A 23,550-nucleotide genomic window follows, 5' to 3' on the forward strand; every position below is an offset into this window, starting at 1 on the left:
TCTAATTATAAATACAACTAAAGTATGTCATAGAAATAAAAATCTTTATTGAGCACTTCAATTAAATAGAGTCCAAATTAACATAATGAAAAAAATGAAGCAATATTTTCCATTTAAATCAACACAGTAAGCTAATTCCTGACTTTTATTTAATATGCCCCTAACTTAGCTGATTAAAAACATCTATTAAATATGGTTGAGGAAAAGGAATACCTTATAGCCAAAATGGCAATTCACAATTTAATCAAAACATACTAATATGCTGTAATAGACAACAACTGGGTAAATATAATAAACTACTGTTCCCCTCTTAACTTCTTTAAAATATGTATGACTGTTGAAAGCAAAACTTATAACCTTGTTTGATAGTTTTCAATGTAAGATGAAACACATATGATGAGTATAACATAAAGGGAGCAGGATAAAGGAACTAATACGGTTGTAAGGTTTCTACATTTTCATGTAAAGTGGTAAATAAATAGCTGGAAGTTTTGATATATATCTTGTAATCCTTAATAGCAATATGAAAAAAAAGAATAGATAAATGAAAATGAAGTATTAAAAAAATTCAAATAATCCAAAAAGAAGATGGAAAAGGGAAAAAGAGGAACAAAAAGCAGTAGACTGAAGTTCAAACATATCAATAGTTACATTAAATGCAAATGGTCTAAACAAATCACTTAAAAGACAGAGACTATCAGAGTGGTTAAAGAAAAAACAAAGCCCAAATACATGTTGTCCACAAGAAAACCACTTTAAATATAATGATATAGATAAGTTAAAAGTAAAAAGATGGAAAATGACATACTAGGCAACACTAATCAAAAGAAAGAAAAAGGATAGAAAAAGATATGTTATATAAACAGTAAACATAGGAAAGCTGATATATACTAATATTCTTATTAAACAAAGTACACTTCAAGGTATTACTAGAGATAAAAGTAAACATTTTATAAGACAAAAGTAGCTATTAATGAGAAAGACAATAATCCTCCACAGGTGCACAGCTAATAACATCGCTTAAAAACACACGCAGAACTAAAAAGAGAAATGGACTAATCTACAATTATAGTTGGAAATTTTAATAACCATTCTTCTGGACCTAATAGGAAAATTTAGAAAAAGAATGACTAAGCAAATATAAAATTTGAGTAATACTTTGAACTACTGATATTTATAGCACTCTATACACAAAAATGCAGATAGAACAGTCACCAAGAGAGATCATATGCAAGACCATAATATAAGTGCCAATGAGCATCAAAAGACTGAAATTGCACAGAATATTTTCTCTGACAGTAATGGAATGAAATTAGAAATCAACAGAATAACATATCTAAAACATTCCCAAATATTTGGAAATTAACAACATATTTCTAAATATTCCATGGGTTAAGGAAGCTCACAGAACTAGATTTTCCATATTTGTCCAGAACAATATTTTCCATCCCACATACTTGTCTTACAACGTGACTCTGATACTTCCATTGAGAAGTGGGGTCTATGTTCTCTCTCCTTGAATCTGAGCAGTCTTCCGACTAGAGAGGAAACAGTATTATGTAACTGCTAAGACTAGGTCTTAAAAGGCAATACAGCTTCCTTCTGATTCTCTTTAGGACACTTACTCTTGGAACTCAGTCTCCATGCTGTCAGGAAGCCCAAGACACCACATGGTGAGAACTCACGTAGGTGTTACAGTAATAAGACTAAAGGAAGATCCCAGCTAATATCTAGCATTAACTGCCAGATATGAGTGAACTTTCAGATGATTTCAGTCCCTAGCAATAGAGTCACAAGTCATTGCCTGCCTTCAAGTTTTCCCAGCAGAGGCCCCAGTTATCAAAGAACAGAATCAAGACATAACCACTGAGCCCTTTCTGAATTCCTAACCCAAAGACTTACGACCATAATAAAACTGTCGTTTGGAGTGGTTTATTACACAGAAATAATAATGGGACTATAGGAGAGATTAGAAAATATTTCAATATAAATAATACAAAAAATACAAAAGAGAAACTTAGTGGGAATTAGCTAGAGTAGTGATTAGTGAGAAATTTATAGCTTTAATGTATAGGAGGAAGGAAATAATAAATATAAGAGCAAATATAAATAAAAAAGGAAACAAATAAGAGAGCAAAATAACAAAGCCAATGTTGGTTCTATGAGAAGATGAATAAAATTAACCCTTGGAAAGATGAACCAAGAAGAAAAGAAAAAAGATACAAACGATTAATATGATAATGAAATGAAATAAGGATATCAACGCAAATCCTAAAGGCAATAAAAGAAAATATCACGAACTTTATGCCAATAAATTTAACCAATTAGAGAAAGACACAACTTCCACGAGAAACACAAATGATCAAAACTGACAAACGAAAAATCAGAAAATCTGAATATCCTCATTATATGAAAGAAGTTGAATTCATTATCAAAACCTTCACACAAGAAAACATCAGGTCCAGATAATTCCACTAGTGAACTCTATCGAACACTGAAGGAAGAAATAACAAATCCAGAAAACAGAGAAGGGAACATTTCCGAACACGTTTTAAGAGATCGGTATAACAGTGACAACAAAATTTTGCAAACACATTAAAGAAAAGAAAACTACAGATCAATACCCTTCATGAACATAGCCGTAAAGTTCCTTAACTGAACGCTAGCAAATCAAATTCAGCTCTATATAAAAAGAATAATACATTATGACCAAGTGAGGTTTATCCCAGGAATGAAAGGTTGGTTAACATTTTGCTAACAAAATGAAAGATAAAAAACATGATTATCTCAAAGGATACAGAAAAGGCATTTATCCAATTCACAGAGAAAACTCTCAGCTAATTAGGCAAAGAAGGAAATTTCCTCAATATAATAAAAGGTACATAGAAAAAACCTGTAACCAACTTCATACTTGATGGTGAAATACTGAACACTTCCCCTCTAAGATTACACAGGAAAGAAGTCCTTGATTCTATTCAACACTGTATGGAAATTCAAACATGTGCAACAAGGCAAGACAATGAAATAAAAGGAATAAAGATTGGAAAGAAAAAAGTAACACTGCCTTTATTCATAGATGATATGACTGTTTACACAAAAGTCATAAGGAATCTACTATATAACTACTAAAAATGAGTGAATTTAGGAAGACAGCAGGATGCAAGAACAAGATACAAAAGTAAAATGTATTTCTATGTACTCACAGCAGACAATTGGAAAATTAAAATTTTAAAAATTCCATTTACGATAACATGAGAAAGCATAAAATATTTTCGAATAAATTTGTCAAAAGATCTTTATACTGAAAACTCCAAATTGCGGCTGAAAGAAATGAATAAAGATCTAAATGGTGAGACATACCACGTGCATGGATTGGAAGACATCCACTTTCTCTGAATTGAACTGTAAATTCCATGCAATTCAAATCAAAATCCAAACAGGTGTTTTGTAAAGTTGATAAGCAGATTATAAAATTTACATGTAAATGCAAAGAATCTATAATGGCATAATTTTTAAAAAGAATTTACATCACTTGATTTCAAAATTTCCTACAAAGCTAGTAATCAGAAAAGTTGTGCACTGGCCTAAGGTTAGACAAATAAACTAATGGAATAGAATAGAGTCTAGATAAGAATCCATTAAAGTATGTTCACACAAAGACTGGTAAAAGAATATTTATAGCAGTATTATTTATTATATCTGAAAACTGGAAATAATCCAAATGCCCATCAACAGTAGAATGGATAAATAAACTGTGGTATAGTCGCACATAATGCCTACTCAGAATGTTTAAAATGAACTATCAATAAACATATATAGATGAATCTTTAAAACAGTATGTTGAGTGAAAGAAGCCAGACACAAAAGATTAAATTAACCCATTTAATTGAAATTCAAGAATAGGCAAAACTATGCTATAGTGGCAGAAATCAGAACAATGGCAGCCTATGTGTAGTAGGAATTGACTGGAAGAAGGCACAAGAAAACTTCGTGAGGTGAGGAATGTTCTCTATTTTAATTCAAGTTAGTTAAACAGGTGCATACATATTGCTTAAATAAATTGCAAAACTGTATGCTTAAGATTTTTGTATTTCACTGTAAATTTTACTTTAAAGAAACATACCAGGACTTCTGATTATTAAAAGTCATTAAGAGAGTGAAAATGCAAACCACAGACAGGGACAAGCCTTTGAATTTATCTATCTAAGAATAACAACAACAAAATAAATCCAAAAAAATATAGAGCTCTAACAACTCAATACGAAAAAGACAGACAACCAAATAAAAACAAGGGCAAATGATTTGAAAAGGCATTTCTTTTGAGGATTTCCAAATGCCCAATAAACATACGAAACAGTACTCAACATCATTTAGAGAAATACAAATTAAAAGCCCAATGAGATACCACTACATATACACTAGATTGGCTAAAATTAAAAAGTATGATGACAGAAACTGTTCATGTGGATGAGAAACAAACGGAACTGTCAAACATTGCTGGTAAGGGTGTATATTGCCATAATCTCTGTGGAAATATGTTTGGCATTCTGTATCAAAGCCAATAAAGCTAGACCTGCTTAAACATTTCATTTTCACAAATATCTAGCTTGGGCAAAGTTGCATAACAGTGAGCATCATTTCAATCATGGGAGACTAAATACATTCTAGGACAAAACTGTGTTTAATTAGCAGGCCATTTAATCCTGTGTACCAATTAGATGGCACCAGGAAAGATCTAAAAAGCCAGATGATATTTTAGTATACTCTGGTAGGAATAACATAGAAAGTCAATGAAATACTATAGAGGAGAAAAACTTAAGGGTCTACAGGCAACAAAAGAAAAAAACAGGAGAGAGAATAAATACTAGAAATTTGGACAATGTCAGAAAGTGTGCAGCAAAATGTCAAAGCATGGAACTTTGCTGTTACTTTTTAAAAGGTTGTTAAAATTAACTTTCATCAAGTATCAACCACATTAAACTCAGAGTTAAGGAAGGCATCTATCTACCACGTGCCTCCTGATACTATTTAAAAGATGGCAAATAAGGTAGATGGCACAGGATTCTCTCAAATGGCAGCACAAGAAACACTGTCACAACAGACGTAAAGTGGCAGCCATCTTTGTGCTACCCAAATGAAGACATACTACGCTACAAAAGCTTGGTCAGTAAATCTATGCCCAAACTCCTTGCCTAAAGGCAGTAAACTGTTTGGAACATCAGTCAGAGATCTTGAAACAACAGAGTATACTATGAAGGCCAGATTATTCTAGTAAAATACTATCAAACAGCCTTCCGAAGTCTGAAAACCAAGTTGAAAGCTATAGGCTTCATGACGCTACAGGCCTGCCCAGTTTGGGATTCATCAGTTAAAAGTGGTCCATGATGTTTTACATTCTGCAACTCATTGATCTCCTGCTCATTCTGGATTAATCCTATTACTGGTCAAGTCTTAGAAAAAAACAACTCCAACTCCTTAGGAACTACATTTCTTATATCATTTACTACAACAAAATACATTTTTTAAAAACTTGCATAAGCAGAAAGCATTACAGAGTTAAAATTACCAGTATTATATATAAACACTGTTATTTATTCTTTGCACAGTATTTGAAATTATAACAAATTCTGTAAGATATTTGTTCAATATTCAGTAAAAGTCTTCTATGTGTCAGGTTCTGTGCTGAGTACTCAGGGACATAGAAATGAATATGATATAAACTGCTCTAGAAATCAGTGTAGCACAAGGTAGAAAAAAATCAGCTAATTACAATAAAATACACTAAATATGATCCCTTTTAACTGAACTCCACTTAACTGCCTCAGGATTAACCAAAGCTGCCTATTTCCATGCCTGATGATGCTCTTGATAGAGGAGCCCTCACTCTAGCAGACTTTCACACTTTTGCTCCTACATATTGAGCATTTTGCTTTTTACGCTTACCAAGAGTCAGCTAAGTTTGTTTCCAAATTTGTTTATGCCAGTTTCCTTTTCCATTGCAACTAAGCAATTTAAATATTATTTTAAAAAAATACAGGAGTATAAAAGAGTTTTGTTCCTATGAAAAGTAAGTTGAATATTAAAAGTTAAAATGTTTAGGAAAATTTATAGCAATACAGGCCCATGTTAACAAACAAGAAAAAGCTCAAACAAACAGTCTCAAACTACACCTAACAGAATTAGAAAAAGAACAACAAACAAAGCCCAGACTCAGTAGAAGGAGGGAAATAATAAAAATTAGAGCAGAAATAAATGAAATTGAAACAAGAAAGACTGTAAAAAGGATTAATGAAACAGGGAGCTGGTTCTTTGAGAAGATAAACAAAATTGGCAAACCTTTAGCAAGACTCACTAAGAAAAAAAGAGAGAAGGCTCAAATAAATAAAATTAGAAATGAAAGAGGAGAAATTACAATGGATACCACTGAAATACAAAAGATTGTAAGAGAGTATTATGAAAAACTATATTCCAACAAAATGGACAATCTAGAAGAAATGGATAAATTCTTAGATTCTTACAACCTCCCAAGACTGAATGAAGAAGAAACAGACAATCTGAATAAACAAATAACAAGTAAAGAGATTGAAACAGTTATCAAAAACCTCCCCAAAAACAAAAGTCCAGGACCAGATGGCTTCTCAGAAGAATTCCACCAAACATTCAAAGAAGATTCATTACCCATTCTTCTCAAACTATTCCAAAAAATTGAGGAAGATGGAAATATTCCTAACACATTCTATGAGGCCAACATCACCCCGATACCAAAGCCAGATAAGGACAACACAAAGAAGGAAAATTACAGTTCAATATTGCTGATGAACAAGATGCAAAAATCCTCAACAAAATATTGGCAACCCGAATACAGCAATACATTAAAAAGTTCACAGACCATGATCAAGTGGGATTCATACCAGGGACATAAGGATGGTTCAGTATCCACAAACCCATCAATGTGATTCACCACATTAACAAAATGAGAAACAAAAACCACATGATAATCTCCATAGAAGCAGAGAAAGCATTTAACAAGATCCAACAACGATTCATGAGAAAAATTCTCAATAAAAGGGGTATAGAAGGAAAGTACCTGAACATGATAAAGGCCATATATGACAAACCCACAGCCAACATCATACTCGATGGGGAAAAACTGAAAGCCATCCCTCTGAGAACAGGAGCAAGACAAGGGTGCCCACTCTCACCACTCTTATTCAACACAGTACTAGAGGTTTTGGCCAAAGCAATTAGGCAAGAAAAAGGAATCTGAATAGGGAGTGAAGAAGTGAAACTCTCGCCATTTGCAGACGACATGATTTTATATATAGAAAATCTTAAAGAATCCATCGGAAAACTATTAGAAATAATCAACAACTACAGCAAAGTTGCAGGGTATAAAGTCAACTTACAAAAATCAGTAGCATTTCTATACTAAGATAATGAACTAACAGAACAAGAACTCAAGAATATAATTCCATTTACAATCACAACAAAAAGAATAAAACATCTAGGAATAAATTTAACCAAGGAGGTGAAAGACCTATACAAAGAAAACTATAAGACATTGCTGAAAGAAATCGATAATGACATAAAGAAATGGAAAGATATTCCATGCACAGGGATTGGAAGAACAAACATAATTAAAATGTCCATTCTACCTAAAGCAATCTACAAATTTAATGCAATCCCAATAAGAATCCCAATGACATTCTTCACAGAAATAGAACAAAGAATCTTAACATTCATCTGGGGCAACAAAAGACCCTGAATAGCCAAAGCAAGACTGAAAAACAAGAACAAAGCTGGTGGCATTGCAATCCCTAACTTCAAAATATATTACAAAGCTATAGTAATCAAAACAGCATGGTACTGGTACAAGAACAGGCACACAGATCAATGGAACAGAATTGAAAGCCCAGCAATAAAACCACACATCTATGGACAGCTTATCTTCGACAAAGAAGCCAAGAACATACACTGGGGTAAGGAAAGCCTCTTTAATAAATGATACTGGGAACAATGGACAGCCACACGCAAAAGAATGAAAGTAGACCATTATCTTTCCCCATGCACAAAAACAGACTCAAAATGGACCAAAGACTTGAAAGTAAGACTTGAAACCATAAAACTTCTAGAAGAGAATATAGGCAGTACACTCTTTGATATCAGACTTAAAAGGATCTTTTTTAATACCATGTCCACTCAGACAAGGGAAACAAAAGAAAAAATAAACAAGTGGGACTTCATCAGACTAAAGAGCTTCTGGAAGGCAAAGGAAACCAAGATCAAAATGAAAAAACAACCCACCAACTGGGAGAAAATATTTGCAAATCATGTATCTGATAAGGGGTTAATCTCCATAATATATAAAGAGCTCACACAAATGAAGTACAAAAACAACCAAACAACTCAATCAAAAAGTGGACAGAAGATATGAACAGACATTTTTCCAAAGAAGACATACAGATGGCCAATAGGCACATGAAAAGATGCTCAACATCACTAATCATCAGGGAAACACAAATCAAAACAACATTTAGATACATCTTACACCTGTTAGAATGGCTATAATCACCAAGACAAAAAACAACAAATGTTGGAGAAGTTGTGGAGAAAAGAGAACCCTCATCCACTGCTGGTGGGAATGCCACTGTGGAAAACAGTACGGAGATTTCTCAAAAAATTAAAAATAGAACTACCATATGACCCAGCTATCCCACTACTGTGTATTTACCCAAAGAACATGAAATCAACAATACAAAGAGACTTATGCACCCCTATGTTCATTGCAGCATTATTCACACTCGCCAAGACGTGGAAGCCCCCAAGTGCCCACTGACGGATGACTGGATAAAGACGATGTGGAATATATACAATGGAATACTACTTGGCCATAAAAAAGACAAAATTCTCCCATTTGCAATCACATGGATGAAGCTTGAGGGCATCATGTTAAGCGAAATAAGCCAGACAGAGAAACACAAACACCATACGATTTCACTTATATGTGGACTATAAACTAACTTATGGACAAAGAGAATAAACTAGTGGTTACCAGGGGAAAGGGGTGGAGGGTGGGCACAAGGGGTGAAGGGGCATACTCATACGCTGTATGACAAACAATAATGTACAACTGAAATCTGACTGTGTTATAAGCTATTATGACCACAATAAAAAAAAAATGAGAAAAAAAATGCTTAGGAAAGATCCACCAAGCTCAGTCACCAAAACAAAGGCCTATCAAATTAGGTGTGTGGAATTCAACTGTAAAGGACTGCAGAAAAATAAATAAACAAGTAATCAAGGATTCTGTACTCAGACTGCTTTGCTATCCTAGTCAATATATTACGGTTTTGGCATTGCCAGCCAAGAAGGCATCTACTGGATATGTAAATTATATTTAAGCACAAAGCCAGAAGTGATTAATTCTTGAGGGAGGATGGTAAAACCTAGGGAGAGACCAAAAAGGCTTTTTGAATGACAGATCACAAGGAATTGTGCTGCAAAGCGTTAAAATTTCTAAAAAGGCTTTAATGATAATAAAGACGGCTCAAATAATTTGCTCAATGTTTAGTCACTGATACAGAAGAGTCAGGAAGAAATAAGTAATACATAAACAGAAGAACTCTGAGAATCTTTAAAAATATTAAATAGAAGGTGCCTCCCCACAAAAAGGGAGGAAGAATGATATTATCTTAAGTATACCACCATGCAGCTAGTACAAATCTAAAATAAACTCTAAAACTTACCATTACCTGTTTTAAATTGGGTGATAATCATCTCTCCTGATTTAAAGTTTCAGTAGAAATAAACATTTCTGGTGGTAACAACTGTAAAAGAATTCGCCTTCCTGGCCCCAAAGGGGGAAAGGTCACACAACATAGGAGAGAGTTTAAGAATTGCACTGGCTTCTACAATTCCAGTGTTAATTGCTCATGTTTAATCAAAGCATAAATCAGAAGAAGAGACATGCGAAGTATAAAAACATATTTAAAAGTTAATATTTCAAATAATCTCAAACACATAGATAAATATTTTCAAAGTTATGCCCTGCAAAAATGCTTTTAAAAATTCATTTCAAATTAACCTCTATTTTCCAAAGTAATAGCTCGAAAATTTTGATGCAGCAAAACTACACAGGGAGCCAGATTACATCCAAAAATCTGTTCAGAATTCAGAGCTGGGAAGGAAGATTCTGTATTTTTTAAAAAATATGTCAGTATATTTGAATATGAAGGACTGGTAGACACTTTGAACCCACCTATATCAGAAGTGGTGCTCTTAAAAATGCAAGTTATGAGCTCCATCGCATACATACTCAAGCAGAATCTAAGAGGTTGTAACCTAAAAATCCACAGTTTAATAAATTTCCCAAGGGATTCTTATTGTGAACAATATATTTTAAAAATAATTGCCTTTCTGTTTAAAACCCTAATTTTTAAATTAACTGTAAAATTAAAAAAATAAAAGGTCTTCTAACTGGATGCTACTTTCTGAACATCCTGCCAGTATGCTAAATTTAAAATATCTCAAACAAAACACCCTGCATGTTCAATCACGGTATGTACAGTTTTCTCCTAGATTTCCTACCTTACCATCACCAACTTCTCATTTCCCTTAATTTTCAATTTCTCCCGGTCTCTGCTCTGTGAATCTCTCCTGAATTGATCACTTTAATTACATTTCCACCACAGCGACCTGGTTCAGGCTTTTATGAGTACTAGACCAGTGGTGGACCTCACCTTTGGCTGAATACAAGAACCAGCAATGTAGCTTTTAAAAATCTTTCTGCCCTGGCCACATCCCAAACCAATTAAATCAAACTCTCTGGGGATAACAACCAAGTGGAATTGTAGCTAAAAGAGAGGACACCAGTTAAATTTTAATTTCAGGTAAATAACTTTTTAGTATAAGTATGTCCTAAATATTGCCTTTTCATTTCTTAAATAAACCTGGCAACCCCACACTCAGGCATCTGTAATATTTTACTTGTTGAAATGTGTGTATAGGATCAGTGAGTAAATATATATCCCATTGTGAATTGGAGTTTAAAACTTTTGAAAGCTACTGCTCCAGACCAGGGGTGAGTAAACTCTTTCTGTTAAGGCCAGATAGTAAACATTTTAGGTTCTGTGGACCACAGAATCTCTATGGCAACTACTGAACTCTGCTTTGTAGCACAAAAGCAACCATAGATAATACGTAAATGAAAGAGTGTGGCTGTTTTCCAATAAAACTTTACTTATAAAAATAGATGGTTGGCCATATTTAACTCACAGACTGTAGTTTGCTGATCCCTACTCTAGATATCAGATCATTTTAGATTTCTCGTTTGTTATTCAACATATTCATTGTATTTCTCAGCTTTACATTATCTGAAAATTTGAAGAGTGTCCCCTCATCTATGCGAAAGTAAAACTGCTAACCCAAACAATTGCTTAAGAATACAACCCAGAAACACAAGTCTGGAAAATTTCCTCAAGGCTTATCAGTAATTAATTATTTGGATAATATTTCCACATCCTGCCCACAAGGATATCATAGGCTACTATTAATAACTAACATTTATTGAGTGTTTATGTCAGACATCATGCTGAAGAATTTATGTACATTACATGTCCAACAATATTATATATTCTCATAACAACTCTTTGAGGTAGATACAATTATTATCACCACTTTGCAGTTGACGAAATGGGGACACCAATAGACAGGTGAAATACCTTGCTCAAGGCTTTACAGCATTAAGCAGAGAGATCAGGATTCAAGCAAAGGTCCACCTAATCCAGAGACCCATTCTTAACTGTTGTACCACAATAATTCCATATGTCTTCAATATCCTACTGAACAATATTATATCTCAGGTATTTCCCTGACCTATTGGTCTAACAACTGTGGCAGAAAAGAAGATGGATACTACATTACTCATTCTTGTTCTATATATATGGGTAAAATCTGAAGGGTCCCCAAATCTAAAAAAGTTAATGACTGCAAAGGACTTTAGAGATCTAGTCCAATCTGTTCCTCTAGACACGTGAAAATTAAGACCCAGAACTGACAAGTTCTTCATTAATGGCCTTCACAATTTTATTTTAATCAAGAATGAGATTATATATATATTTCTGAAAGTCTTCACTTTTCTTCTTTATCTGAAGTACTGGTTTCTCAAAGATTCCACAATGTATAGTACAAATCAGACTGTTGATTCAAAATAATTAGAAGGCATAACAAGCGAATTTATTGTTCATATATTACTATATTTGTCACTCTATGTATTACAAATGCATTACTTTTATTAATACATGACACACTTAAATATAAATAGCACTAAAATATATATATATAACATAAACGTGACTGCACATATATTTTCAAAGCATATGTCCATTAACTAAGCTTAAAATTGATCAACAAATTAGTAGTCTGTACCTGTTTTGATACTTTTCTATATTTTTCTTTTCAGTCTTACATCTTTTAGAGGCTGTCAAATTATAAAGTAGGTATCATTGTAAAGGCAACAATTAATTTTGCGACCAAGAAAAAATATTTTAAAATTTTTGAGTGTACAGGAAAAAAATCACATATCTATATCTATATATGTTTTCACCTAAACACATTAGACTAATAGGCTAAGATGAATTAGTTAGTGATGTTGAAAACATTGCTTATTTGATAACTGATAACTCTTAGAGAATCTCAATGATAAAATCAGAATCTCTTTTTATGATAAATTAATGTTAGTAAGTGTTCAGTGAAATTAGTATCCTGATACACTACTGTTAACAATGCAAATGCTTCACTTTTGGAAAACAATTCGGAACAGTTAATCCCCTAACAAAACGAAATTGACTTTACGGCCTCTGAGTACTTTCCAGGAATTTTTCCTGAAGGAAAATCAGAAATAGAATAAATAGATGTGCATAGTTATAAACTGAGGATAAAAACTAAAATAGTCTCCAAGAGGAAAATTTTTAAGGAATATTCTATAGGTATTAAAATAGTTTTCTAAGACCATTCAATGAGAAATCTTTATAGGGAAAAATCATCACAGTGTTAAGTGAAAAAAGGCAGAATTTATAATCGTATGTTTAGTATGAACCCACATTTGCAAAACTACATAAACAAGTAAGACATTCCAGATAGGAAGACAGTCTTAACAATGTTCATCTATTTTTTAAAATACTTGTGGTTTACTCAACTTTTCACTTTTAGTTAGGAAAGCGCAAAAGCTTTCCAAAAAGTTCCGCTAGGACGAATTTTTTTTTTTTTAGGAAGATTAGCCTTGAGCTAACATCCACCGCCAATCTTCCTCTTTTGCTGAGGAAGATTGGCTCTGAGCTAACATCTGTGCCCATCTTCCTCTATTTATATGTAGGACGCCTGCCACAGCATGGCTTGCCAAGCTGTGTGCAGGTCCATGCCCGGGATCCAACCCAGTGAACCCTGGGCCACTGAAACACAGCACATGAACTTAATCACTATGCCACAGGCCCAGCTCCTATGACAAATTTTTATTAACTCTATTTATATAAAATCACCACTTACAGTCCTAAAATCTGAAGCATTTGGGCTGCACCGATTGAAGGATCTGGAAAAGGTTTAACTGAAAAAGGCCAGATTGTGAACAGGAGTCGTAATATGTGACTACCAAACATAAATTAATAAAAAAAACCTAAGAAACAATAATTTGTGGCACAAAAGATTAGGTCTAAAAATATGAAAATTCTTAAAATATATTACATTTAATTCACCATGAAATGAAGAAAGTATCATCATCAATTTCAATATGACAAGTGAATAGAATATTATTGTTTAGTTTGTAAACATCATCAATCTAGTGTTTTAACTACCTCAACACAGGGCATTTAATGCCGATATATTTAAGTCGCAATAATTGCGAAATACATTAAAACAGAAAGAAAATAGCATATACCAAAATTGCAATGAGATGTAAGATGAACTAAGATTGCAAAGTCCTCAGTCAAGAGATATGGTTCATATTTGAAAATGAAAATATTTTAGATCTTGTAATTTTCTTTTTAAAGATTGGCACCTGAGCTAACAACTGTTGCCTGTCTTCTTCTTTTTCTTTTTTTTTTGCTTTTTCTCCCCAAACCCCCCAGTACATAGATGTATATTTTAGTTGTGGGTCCTTCTAGTTGTGGCAAGTGGGACGCCGCCTCAACGTGACCTGGTGAGCGGTGCCATGTCTGCACCCAGGATCCGAACCGGCGGAACCCGGGGGCTGCCCAAGTGGAGCACAAGAACTTAACCGCTGGGCCACGAGGTCGGCCCCTAGATCTTGTAATTTTAAATGATATATTAAATGTCGTTTCTAATTTCTCAGAGAGTCTGAGACATCAGAAATTAAAATTTGATGATTTCTGCACTATTCATAAAAAAGAAAAATGATTTCACAGTAATGTTGAAATACATTTTCTAGTATGATAAAATATTAAACAGGTCTTGCTTGTTATATCACTTGGAAGATCCCTTCCAACACTTAGAAAATCGTAAGTCAAGTTTCGCAGCCATTGGCTGTCCTTGATCAATGATATTTGATTTCCAATATGGAAAAGGATCAGTGAAATATGGTAGAGCTGCATAATCTACGAATTGCTAAATATTTAAACACGAAATAATTTTGCTAGGTCAGTTGAGGGTTCCGGTATTTATATTTGAAAGAAATAAGAATACTTTACAAACTTACTTGATTTGCATATCAGTAGCAAACTAACTGGCATTATTATCCTTAATTGCATGTTTTATTTCAGTGTTTTATTTGATGCTTCTAATCAAGGATAGGGGTCTGAAATGTAATACTCCACAATGTTGATCCTATTTATAGTAAAAACATATATATATACTCTTTCTGAAAAGTTTTGAAAAGCTCTTGAGTTCCAGGATAGAAACTTGCAAATTATACTGAATTTTGAGCTCTTTACTTCATTTTAGGACTCAGAATGAGTGAAAACATGGAAGCAAAACTTTACAACTCCATGCTCACAAGAGTAAATTTGAGACTAGAAAGGCTTTTGAAGGAAAGTAGAATTTTGTTTTTAACGTTTCTGACCTAGAGTAATTAAGTCTAAAAATAAAGGGAGCCTAGTACATAAAGACCTGTTCTTAGGTGCAGTCTCAGCTTCTTTTTGTATTGATTCAAAAACAATGATGCCCTTCATCCTTTAATTACCTCTGATATTTGTTTCTCTAAAATATTAGCAGAGCTGACCACACAGGGACATTTTTTTTAACCTAAAGGAGAATCAAGATACTAATCGTCTAGCATGTGTGGGACAGAGGTGTAATTTAAAGCAGTGTTTGTCAGCCTAGGCACCATGAGATCCTGGACGGGATAATTTTTTGTTGTGGGGCTGTCCCGTGCTCTGTGAATGTTTAGCAGCATCCCTGGCCTCCACCCACTAGATGCCAGAAGCCTTTTAGGCTGCCCCTCCTGCCGGTTATGACAACCAGAAATTTCGCCCAACACAGCCAAATGTTCCCTGAGGGAGAGTCATCCCTGCTTGGGAAAGAATAAGTCATCTCGTCATTTAAGAAAAAAAAAATCTTACACAAGTTCAAGGATGATAACTCATGAGAAATTTAAGTAAAAATGATGATTTGATCTGGAACAATGGCCCCTGACATACTGTCAATGGGAATTCCTTTTTAAGGTCTAGAATTATGCTGTCCAAGATGGTAGCCCCCAGCCACATACAGCTATAGAGCATTTAAAAACGTGGCTAGTACAACAGAGGAACTGAGCTTTTAATTTTATTTAATTGAAAATTAATTAATTAGCATCCAAACTGTTGTGTGCTGTCCACATAAAATATACACATTTCAAAGATTTAGAATGAACAAAACATGTAAAACATCACTTTGATAATTTCATATTAATTACACATTGATATTTTGGATATAATGGGGTAAATAAAATATATTATTAAAATTAATTTTACTGGTTTCTTTTTCCTTTTTATAACATGGTACCAAGAAAATTTAAATTTGCACATGCAGCTGGAATTACATTTCTTTGGTGAGCATGGCCTAAAATCTTGGATGATCTGTCCAAGTAGCCACTGACCATGAAAACATATAATACCAAAAAGTTACTATGGATTCAGTGAAATATTTCAATGATTTTATATTTTACTAAATCACAACAGCACCCACAAATAATGCTTAGGGCACATGGAGAGTTTTGGATTCTCAGAAATATCTCTGGCTTAAAGTCTGAAATACGCTGATCTAGAATTCACATCACAGTTGGTGATGACATGAAATTCGTAAGCTGAAAAATATTAATTTCTAGAATCATGTTTCCAATGACCTTCCATTCAATTTTATCAGATAATTACATTTATATTTAGGCTAAAATGAACTTATCTTTCCCATCCCCATAGGAATACCACTGTCTTTCTCCTTTCCAACCTCACTCACCCTAATAATCAATAATGAATAACAAGTTCTCTTGATATTTGCAAAGACATTCAACTTACAGTGCAAAAACAACCCACTGGTCCTTAGGTCTTTTATCTACACTACCAAACTACTAAATTCCTCTAAAATTATATTAAAATAATAATTTTTTTTGAATCTTAAATCTTACAATAAAATTATCATTTTATTGTTCTACCTTTTTCAATTCTATCAACTGAGGTAACTAAAATCTTAATAGTGCATAGAAAAAGGCCCTTGAAGTTCTGGTTCTACTTCTCTGTAATCCTAAGTTAACACAAAAATAAAGCAAAGCATTTGCATAAGTACACCGTGTGCTTCATAAGAACAAATCAAGAACAGATAATGGGAAATCAGATTGGGTTGCACAGCTCAGCACATTATTTCACTTACACAATAAAGTATTTGCAAACCCCAGTTTAAAGCAAGCATTCAGAATAAAAAGGCTATGCAGATGTGAACTTAATCATTATAAAAAGCAGTTTGACTTCAAAACTATACCCATCTCCTGATTGTGCATTCCGTGAGACAATGTTGTTTACAGGTTGTATAACCTAAATATTTATTAAGTAGTCAAGTCCATATTTCTATTCTGGTTTATTGATTCCAAAAGCTTAACAGTACTCGTAAATCCTTTTAAATGTAGAATGAATGCCACGAGACCCTTTTCCAGAGATTACGAACTCTGGCTTAATTAAATTATTAGAAAGATTATGCTCTTTGGAGGGATTTGTTTCTTTTTGGAGTGGATGAAGGGAAAAAGAAAGTTTGAAAGACAGCAATCTGCAGGGCCAGAGGAAGCAGAGTTCAGTAGCTTGTGCTCGGGACAAAGTTTAATTTAAGAGCTTCAGGGGGGTTGGCCTGGTGGCGCAGTGGTTAAGTGCGCATGTTGCGCTTTGGCAGCCCGGGGTTCACCAGTTCAGATCCTGGGTGCGGACATGGCACCGCTTGGCAAGCCATGCTGTGGTAGGAGTCCTGCATACAAAGTAGAGGAAGATGGGCACGGATGTTAGCTTAGGGCCAGTCTTCCTCAGCAAAAAACAAACAAACAAAGCAGAGGACTGGCAGCAGATGTTGGCTCAGAGCTAATCTTCCTCAAAAGAAAAACAAAAAAAGAGCTTCAGGAAATGCTTTCCAATGAGGGAATTACTCACTTAGCAAAACTTGGCCCAACAGTGTAATTGCAAAAAAAATAAAATAAAATGTTCTGGAACAAAAGTACCCCAATTTAAAATATTTTAAACACAGAACTAAGCTTAAAGAACATCTAGCTGATACATCTATTTATATATATTTTATGCACAGAGTTATACTGAAGAGTGAGATAAATTACTGCATACCTGGGAGGAGCTGTTGGATAAATAATTTTTATGTGTTGGAATGTTAAATCTTGATTTAAAACCTGCTTGATCCACGTTCTCAATCCTTGTCCAGAATCACCTGATGAATGACAAAATCCAGATTAAGATAACACATTTTGACAATACAGTGTACTTAAAGGCAGTATATAACTTTCATGTCACACAGAGGCTGGAAAAAGGAATTAAAAAGATCTCCATCCATAAAAATAACTGTCCAGAAACCAAGTTATCAGTGTGAATTAATTGGTCAGGAATCAAAAGCTAGGAATAATTTTGATTATTTTGCTCTTAACCACCACTGATCACTTTACAGACCTTGTTTAAGCTTGAATTCTAAGTTTCCCCATTTAAAGGGTATAACAGGAACAAATAAATAAAGTAATTCAATTTTTCTAAGAAAAAAATTCTTTCTATATCTGATTTTAAACACTGTCATTTCTTATCTTACTCTTAAAAAATAGTAAATTCCTCAAGTGCTTATAAACTTTTATAGTTGGAACAACGTAAAACAATTTTCTTGGTTAAAATAATAAAATCGTTCAAAAGGGGTATTCAGCATACTTTTATTTTTAACTTGAAGAAATTAAAATTTAATTTTGATAACATGTTTCTATGACTGAAAATAATGATTATACATCCCAAGGCTGACAAATAATCAAAATTCATGCAAGAATTAACGTATGCATATTTCCATTAAAAAAATGGAAGGAAATATACGTCCATCTTATGGAGTCCTGAAGAGGAAATTTTAAAGGTAACAACAAATTTCTGAATCAATTAATTCATGAAAACACCAATTCAAAACATATCTATTGAATATCTATTAATGTGCCAGGCACTGTGCTCACTCTAGAGAGGAAGAGATGGGAAGATGAGGGCAGAAAGAGCCACTACTCTCACAGAGTTTACAGTTTATTGTGAGAAACAGACTTTAGTCAAATAATCATACATGTAAACGTGAAAGACAAATGTAACCATGGAAAGAAGACAGCTGATGCCGCCAGGGTTTATTATAAGCAGAGCTGACCCAGTTAAGGGGTTCAGGGATAACATCACTAGAATATAGGCTCTGCAAAGCAAGGGTCATTTGTGTTTTATCCACTGAGTTATTTGTTCATTTAATGCCTAGAACAGGACTGACACGTATCGGGCATTCAACAGATAGTTGGTGAATGGTCTGAACTAAAATCTACAGGCTGGTGAAAAGTGAAGTGCAGAAGGAAAGCTCTTCTCAGATAGGACATGACAAATGCTAAGAGCCTTTACAGGAAGAAGAAGTTCAGCATCTGAGAAGGAGAAGAAGAGCAGTGAGTGCACAATGAGGCTAGAGAAACTGTAGGGACCTGACACACCCTAAGAGCATGGGGTACAGGACTTTTTGGTCGAAAGAGGGCATGCTTCTAAAGGTCACTCTGTGTGAAGACAGAACTGAAGGGCAGAAGCAGACGTGGGGAGAGGAGTTAGGAAGCTACTACCGTCCATGTGAGTGATGCTTAAACTAGGGCGATACCAGTGGAATGCACAGAACAGATACTAGAGATATTTAGGAGATGAAATTAAGAGAAATTGGCAATAGATTAGTTATGAGGGGTCAATGGTGAAAGGTTTCAAGGATGAGATGAGGTTTTTGTTTCTGCTTTGTTTTTTTTTAAAGATTGGCACCTAACATTTGTTGCCAATCTTCTTTTGTTTTTTTTTCTCCTTCTCCCCAAAGCCCCTCACTACCATAGTTGTATATTCTAGTTGTAGGTCCTTCTGGTTGTGCTGTGTGGGACACCACCTCAGCATGGCCTGATGAGCGGTGCCACATCTGTGCCCAGGATCTGAACCTGCGAAACCCTGGGCTGCTGAAGCAGAGCGTGTGAACTTAACCCCTGGGCCATGGGGCCAGCCCCTGAGGTGAGGTTTTTGGCCAGGACAACTGGGTGAACAATAGCACCATGCACTGAGACAGGAAGCACACAAAACGCCAAGTCTGTACACCATGAGCGTGAGGTATCTCTTTGTAATGTACACAAGGTCCTACACCAGGGGTTGAGCACATTGGAGCAGACTAGAGGACAAAACTCAGGTCCTTAAGGGCCACAAGCTAAGAATGGTTTTCACATTTTTAAAGAGTCATACAGGAAAAAAAAAAAAAGAAAAAAGAAAAAAAGGGAAGGGAAAAAGAAAAACAAGTGAAAGAGACCATAGATGGCCCACAAAAGCTAAAATGTTTACTATCTGACCCCTCACAGAAAAAGTGTGCGGGCCCCTGCCCCACTCCACCTTGATTCCTGTACCTTCTGGATACCTTCTGCTCCTCTCACTCCAGGCACAACAGCCCTAGTGCTGTCCTTGAATGTCAGCGATCCTACCTCAGGGCCTTTGTCCTGGCTTTTCCCTTGTCTCTAACAGTCTAATCCAATGTCCACATGACTCACTCACCAAGTCACTCTCTTCAATCCGGCTGAAGTGCCATCGTCACAGTGAGGCCTACTCTGACCACCTTATTTAAAACTGTATCCCCATACCTCCCATCCTCTGTATCCTGCTTTCTTTTTTCCCACAGAACTTACTATCGTCTGTTATATAATATTTCTTCTGCTAGAATGTAAGCTCCACGTGAGCAGGGTTTTTGTTTGTTTTGTTCATTGCTGAATGCCCAGAACCTAGAGCAGTGCCTCGCACAGTGGCCATGTAATAGATATTTCTTGAATGAATGGATTAATGAATGAATGATTATTGGGCAGTTGGACAAACAAATTTAGAACTCAAAGGAGACCTAAAATGGAGACACACATTTGTGTCACTTGTACACAGGTAAAAATTGAATCCATGGGCTTCTATGGAGTTTAGCCTGGGGCAAAAAATGTCAAGTGAGAAGAGGACCCAGGACCAAATTTTGAGGAACCCCAACATTAATGGCCAGGTAGAGGAAGATGAGTCTGCAAAAGAAACAAGAAGGAGCGAACGGAAGTAGAAAGAACCAGGAAAGTGTTTCAAGAAGAAAAGTGAATGCCGTTGATGGTTCAAATAAGTGGATAATTGAAAAATGTCCATTACATTTGGCAACACAGAGGTTCCTGGAGACTTTAGTCAGAACTAACTCAGTCAATTTCCTGAGATTTACTATATGGGGAGAAAGCAAGACATCCATGGTTTGGGCCTGCATGAACCTTATAGTTTGGTGTGGAATACAGACATTAACGTACGTGATTACAAATATGATGAATACTATTGAAAGGAGAACCATAGTGGACTAAAGGAGGACGTAACAGAGTAAATGGTTCTAATCTGAGAAATTGAACAAAGCTAATTAAACTCTCATTTGTTTTTATCCTCCTGAAAGAAGGTACTTTATTTCAGTAGTAGGAAAGGTTCAAATTATATTGGCTATATACTAACTTACATTCCCATATATTCTTCTATGGCTGCCATATCCTAAAAGAGAACCTTAAGGTTTTAAGATTTAAAAAAAAAAAAAAATCTGCCTCTAAAAACACTTTTTCAACCTTGAAAAGCAAAAGTGAATGCTACAGAATATCATCCATCCATCCATTCACAAAGCCCACTTTTTAGCAAGCCACCACCTTATTCCACGAGCACGATGAAACTGTTAAAACTGTTTGCCCCTATTTGGACTAACCAGAAGCCACACATTTCCTCTAACACAACCACATGTATTAAAATCTAATGTAAAGTCAAACTCCCAATAAGAATTTTACTTACTACAGAGGAGCTCTAAATATATAGGAATTGTATTACACTTGCATAATTGGCAGAATTCTTTGGATAAATTCTTTGTTCAAAGTACAAAGGGAAAAAATATATATAATGCACAATTCTGCATTTCAGAGACATATAGTTACAAATTATAAAAATGTCAGTAACTTGAAATTGAAAAGAATAAGGATAATTAAGCAAAGGGGTCCAGGGAAAAATGAAGAAAAGTCTAGGAGGATTTCCTTAGGATACTATGAAATAACTAACTTATTTATTAAAAAGAGTAGGGGTCGGCTTGGTGGCGTAATTGTTACTTCGCCTGCTCTGCTTCAGTGACCCAGGGTTCCCTGGTTCGGATCCCAGGCACCGACCTACACACCACTCATCAGGCCATTCTGTGGCGGCATCCCACATACAAAAGAGAGGAAGACTGGCATACATGTTAGATCAGGGACAATCTTCCTTGAGCAAAAAGAGGCAACAGATGTCAGCTCAGGGCCAATCTTCCTCATCAAAAAAAAAAAAAGTACTGGAGAATTTCTGGTTCTTATAAATGAACATCATGGGAGCTCAGAAAAGTATTAACAATAGTCTCCTAGTTGCAAAACATTGCTGCCATCTTAGACACCTCCCCTTCTAAACACATTTCATCAGTCAAGTCTTTCCCTTTAACTATTCTTGGCCTCTTTCTTCCCTGTTTCCAAAATGTCACACCCTAGTTCAAAGTTTTTTCACCTTACCCCTCCAGAGCACTGATTTTGGAGTCAGAGAGATCTGACTTCAAATCTCAATTCCACCACCACTCACAATAGCAAAGTGACCTTGGGCAAGCTGTTCAACGATCCATGGGGGGACTCGTTCTAAAAAGGAGAATACTTCCCACCACTGCTCGTTTCTCTACCTTGTATCTTTCCAATCCCCTCCACTATCCAATCACCATCCTCTTTACACGTCTCAGCTCAAAGACCACTTTCTCTGGCAAATCTGACAAGCTCTTCATCTTCCAAACGCCTTAATAACGCCTAACCACAGTTTTCTCCTTACAATTTACTTGGCAGTAAATCACGCGCCATCATGGGATCTCCCGCCCACTGCTGACTCAAATGAATTGTTTCTGTGTTTAACTTTAGGTAGGCCCCCTGCAGACACTGGCTGCATCTCATTTCTTTAAAAAACATTTCCCAAGAACTTACCCTGGGCCAAGCACGAGGGATGCAAAAATTAAAACAAGGATCCTTACCCTCGAGGAGCTCACCATCCAGTGGGGAGGACAGACAGAAGTCATTACAGATGAGTGTAAGAAACACCATACAGAATTAAGCACGCATTACAAAGGCAGGAAGTGGAAGGAAAAATCAGCCCCTGGGACTCAGAGTTGACTTTGTGCTGTATTCTTGGGGACTTAATGGCAAGAGGAGGAAAGAGGAGAATAAAGGAAGGGCGAGCAGAAAGAGGGAAAAGCACTGCAGCTCTGGCACAGTGCCTCATAGAAAGGAGACAATAAATATTATTTAAGTTAACTGTGAATCTCAATCATCTACGTTAGTATGGGAGACTTGGGAAAGAAAACAATGGCAAATAATACAATGCGGCTGAAAACTCAACCATTCGTAACTGACCCTGAAAAGTACTAAATAATTTGTCTCTAGCAGAAGACTTACCTTACTAACCTGCTCTGTTTAAACCTGGGGATGTGGGGGGTGGGGGGTGGGGGGTGGGGGGTGGGGGTGGTGACCGGCAAGGGTTGCAATGGAGAGAATGATGTGGATGGAGGGTCTGGCCGAGCGGCGGGACACAAGGGCTGGAAGCGAGGCCAATGGGCCAGGGACCGCAAGATAGAAAAAGTAAGACAAGGGGCGACGGCTGGGTACAGGTTACCAGGCCCGTGTATCCAGCGAGGGGAGAGTCACCCTCTCCGAGCCCACAGGTCGCTGCTGGGGCCCGGCGCCTGCCCCACTGGGGCAACACTGGGGGACCCGAGGGCAGGACGTTTCCCAGGCTGCAGAAAACCATGACGTAAAACTAG

General features: G+C 35.6%; 1 protein-coding gene across 2 annotated transcripts in view; it reads right to left on the reverse strand.

Moving 5' to 3' along the window:
• LYPLAL1 (lysophospholipase like 1) overlaps positions 1-23,550 on the reverse strand; it is a 43,452-nt gene that overhangs the window by 19,701 nt on the left and 201 nt on the right. Inside the window, exons 1-2 of one of the 2 annotated variants that reach the window (XM_070602537.1) lie at positions 22,765-22,849; positions 17,799-17,898 (exon numbers count right to left, since the gene is read on the reverse strand). In XM_070602537.1, the coding sequence (XP_070458638.1) occupies positions 17,799-17,898; positions 22,765-22,834 (170 nt within the window). In that variant the 5' untranslated portion in view covers positions 22,835-22,849. Of the gene's footprint in view, positions 1-17,798; positions 17,899-22,764; positions 22,850-23,550 lie in introns of those variants that run through there. The other variant, XM_008509991.2, reaches the window with a different exon arrangement.

This window comes from Equus przewalskii, chromosome 31 (assembly GCF_037783145.1).
Source record: "Equus przewalskii isolate Varuska chromosome 31, EquPr2, whole genome shotgun sequence".
Taxonomy (NCBI): Eukaryota; Metazoa; Chordata; class Mammalia; order Perissodactyla; family Equidae; genus Equus; species Equus przewalskii.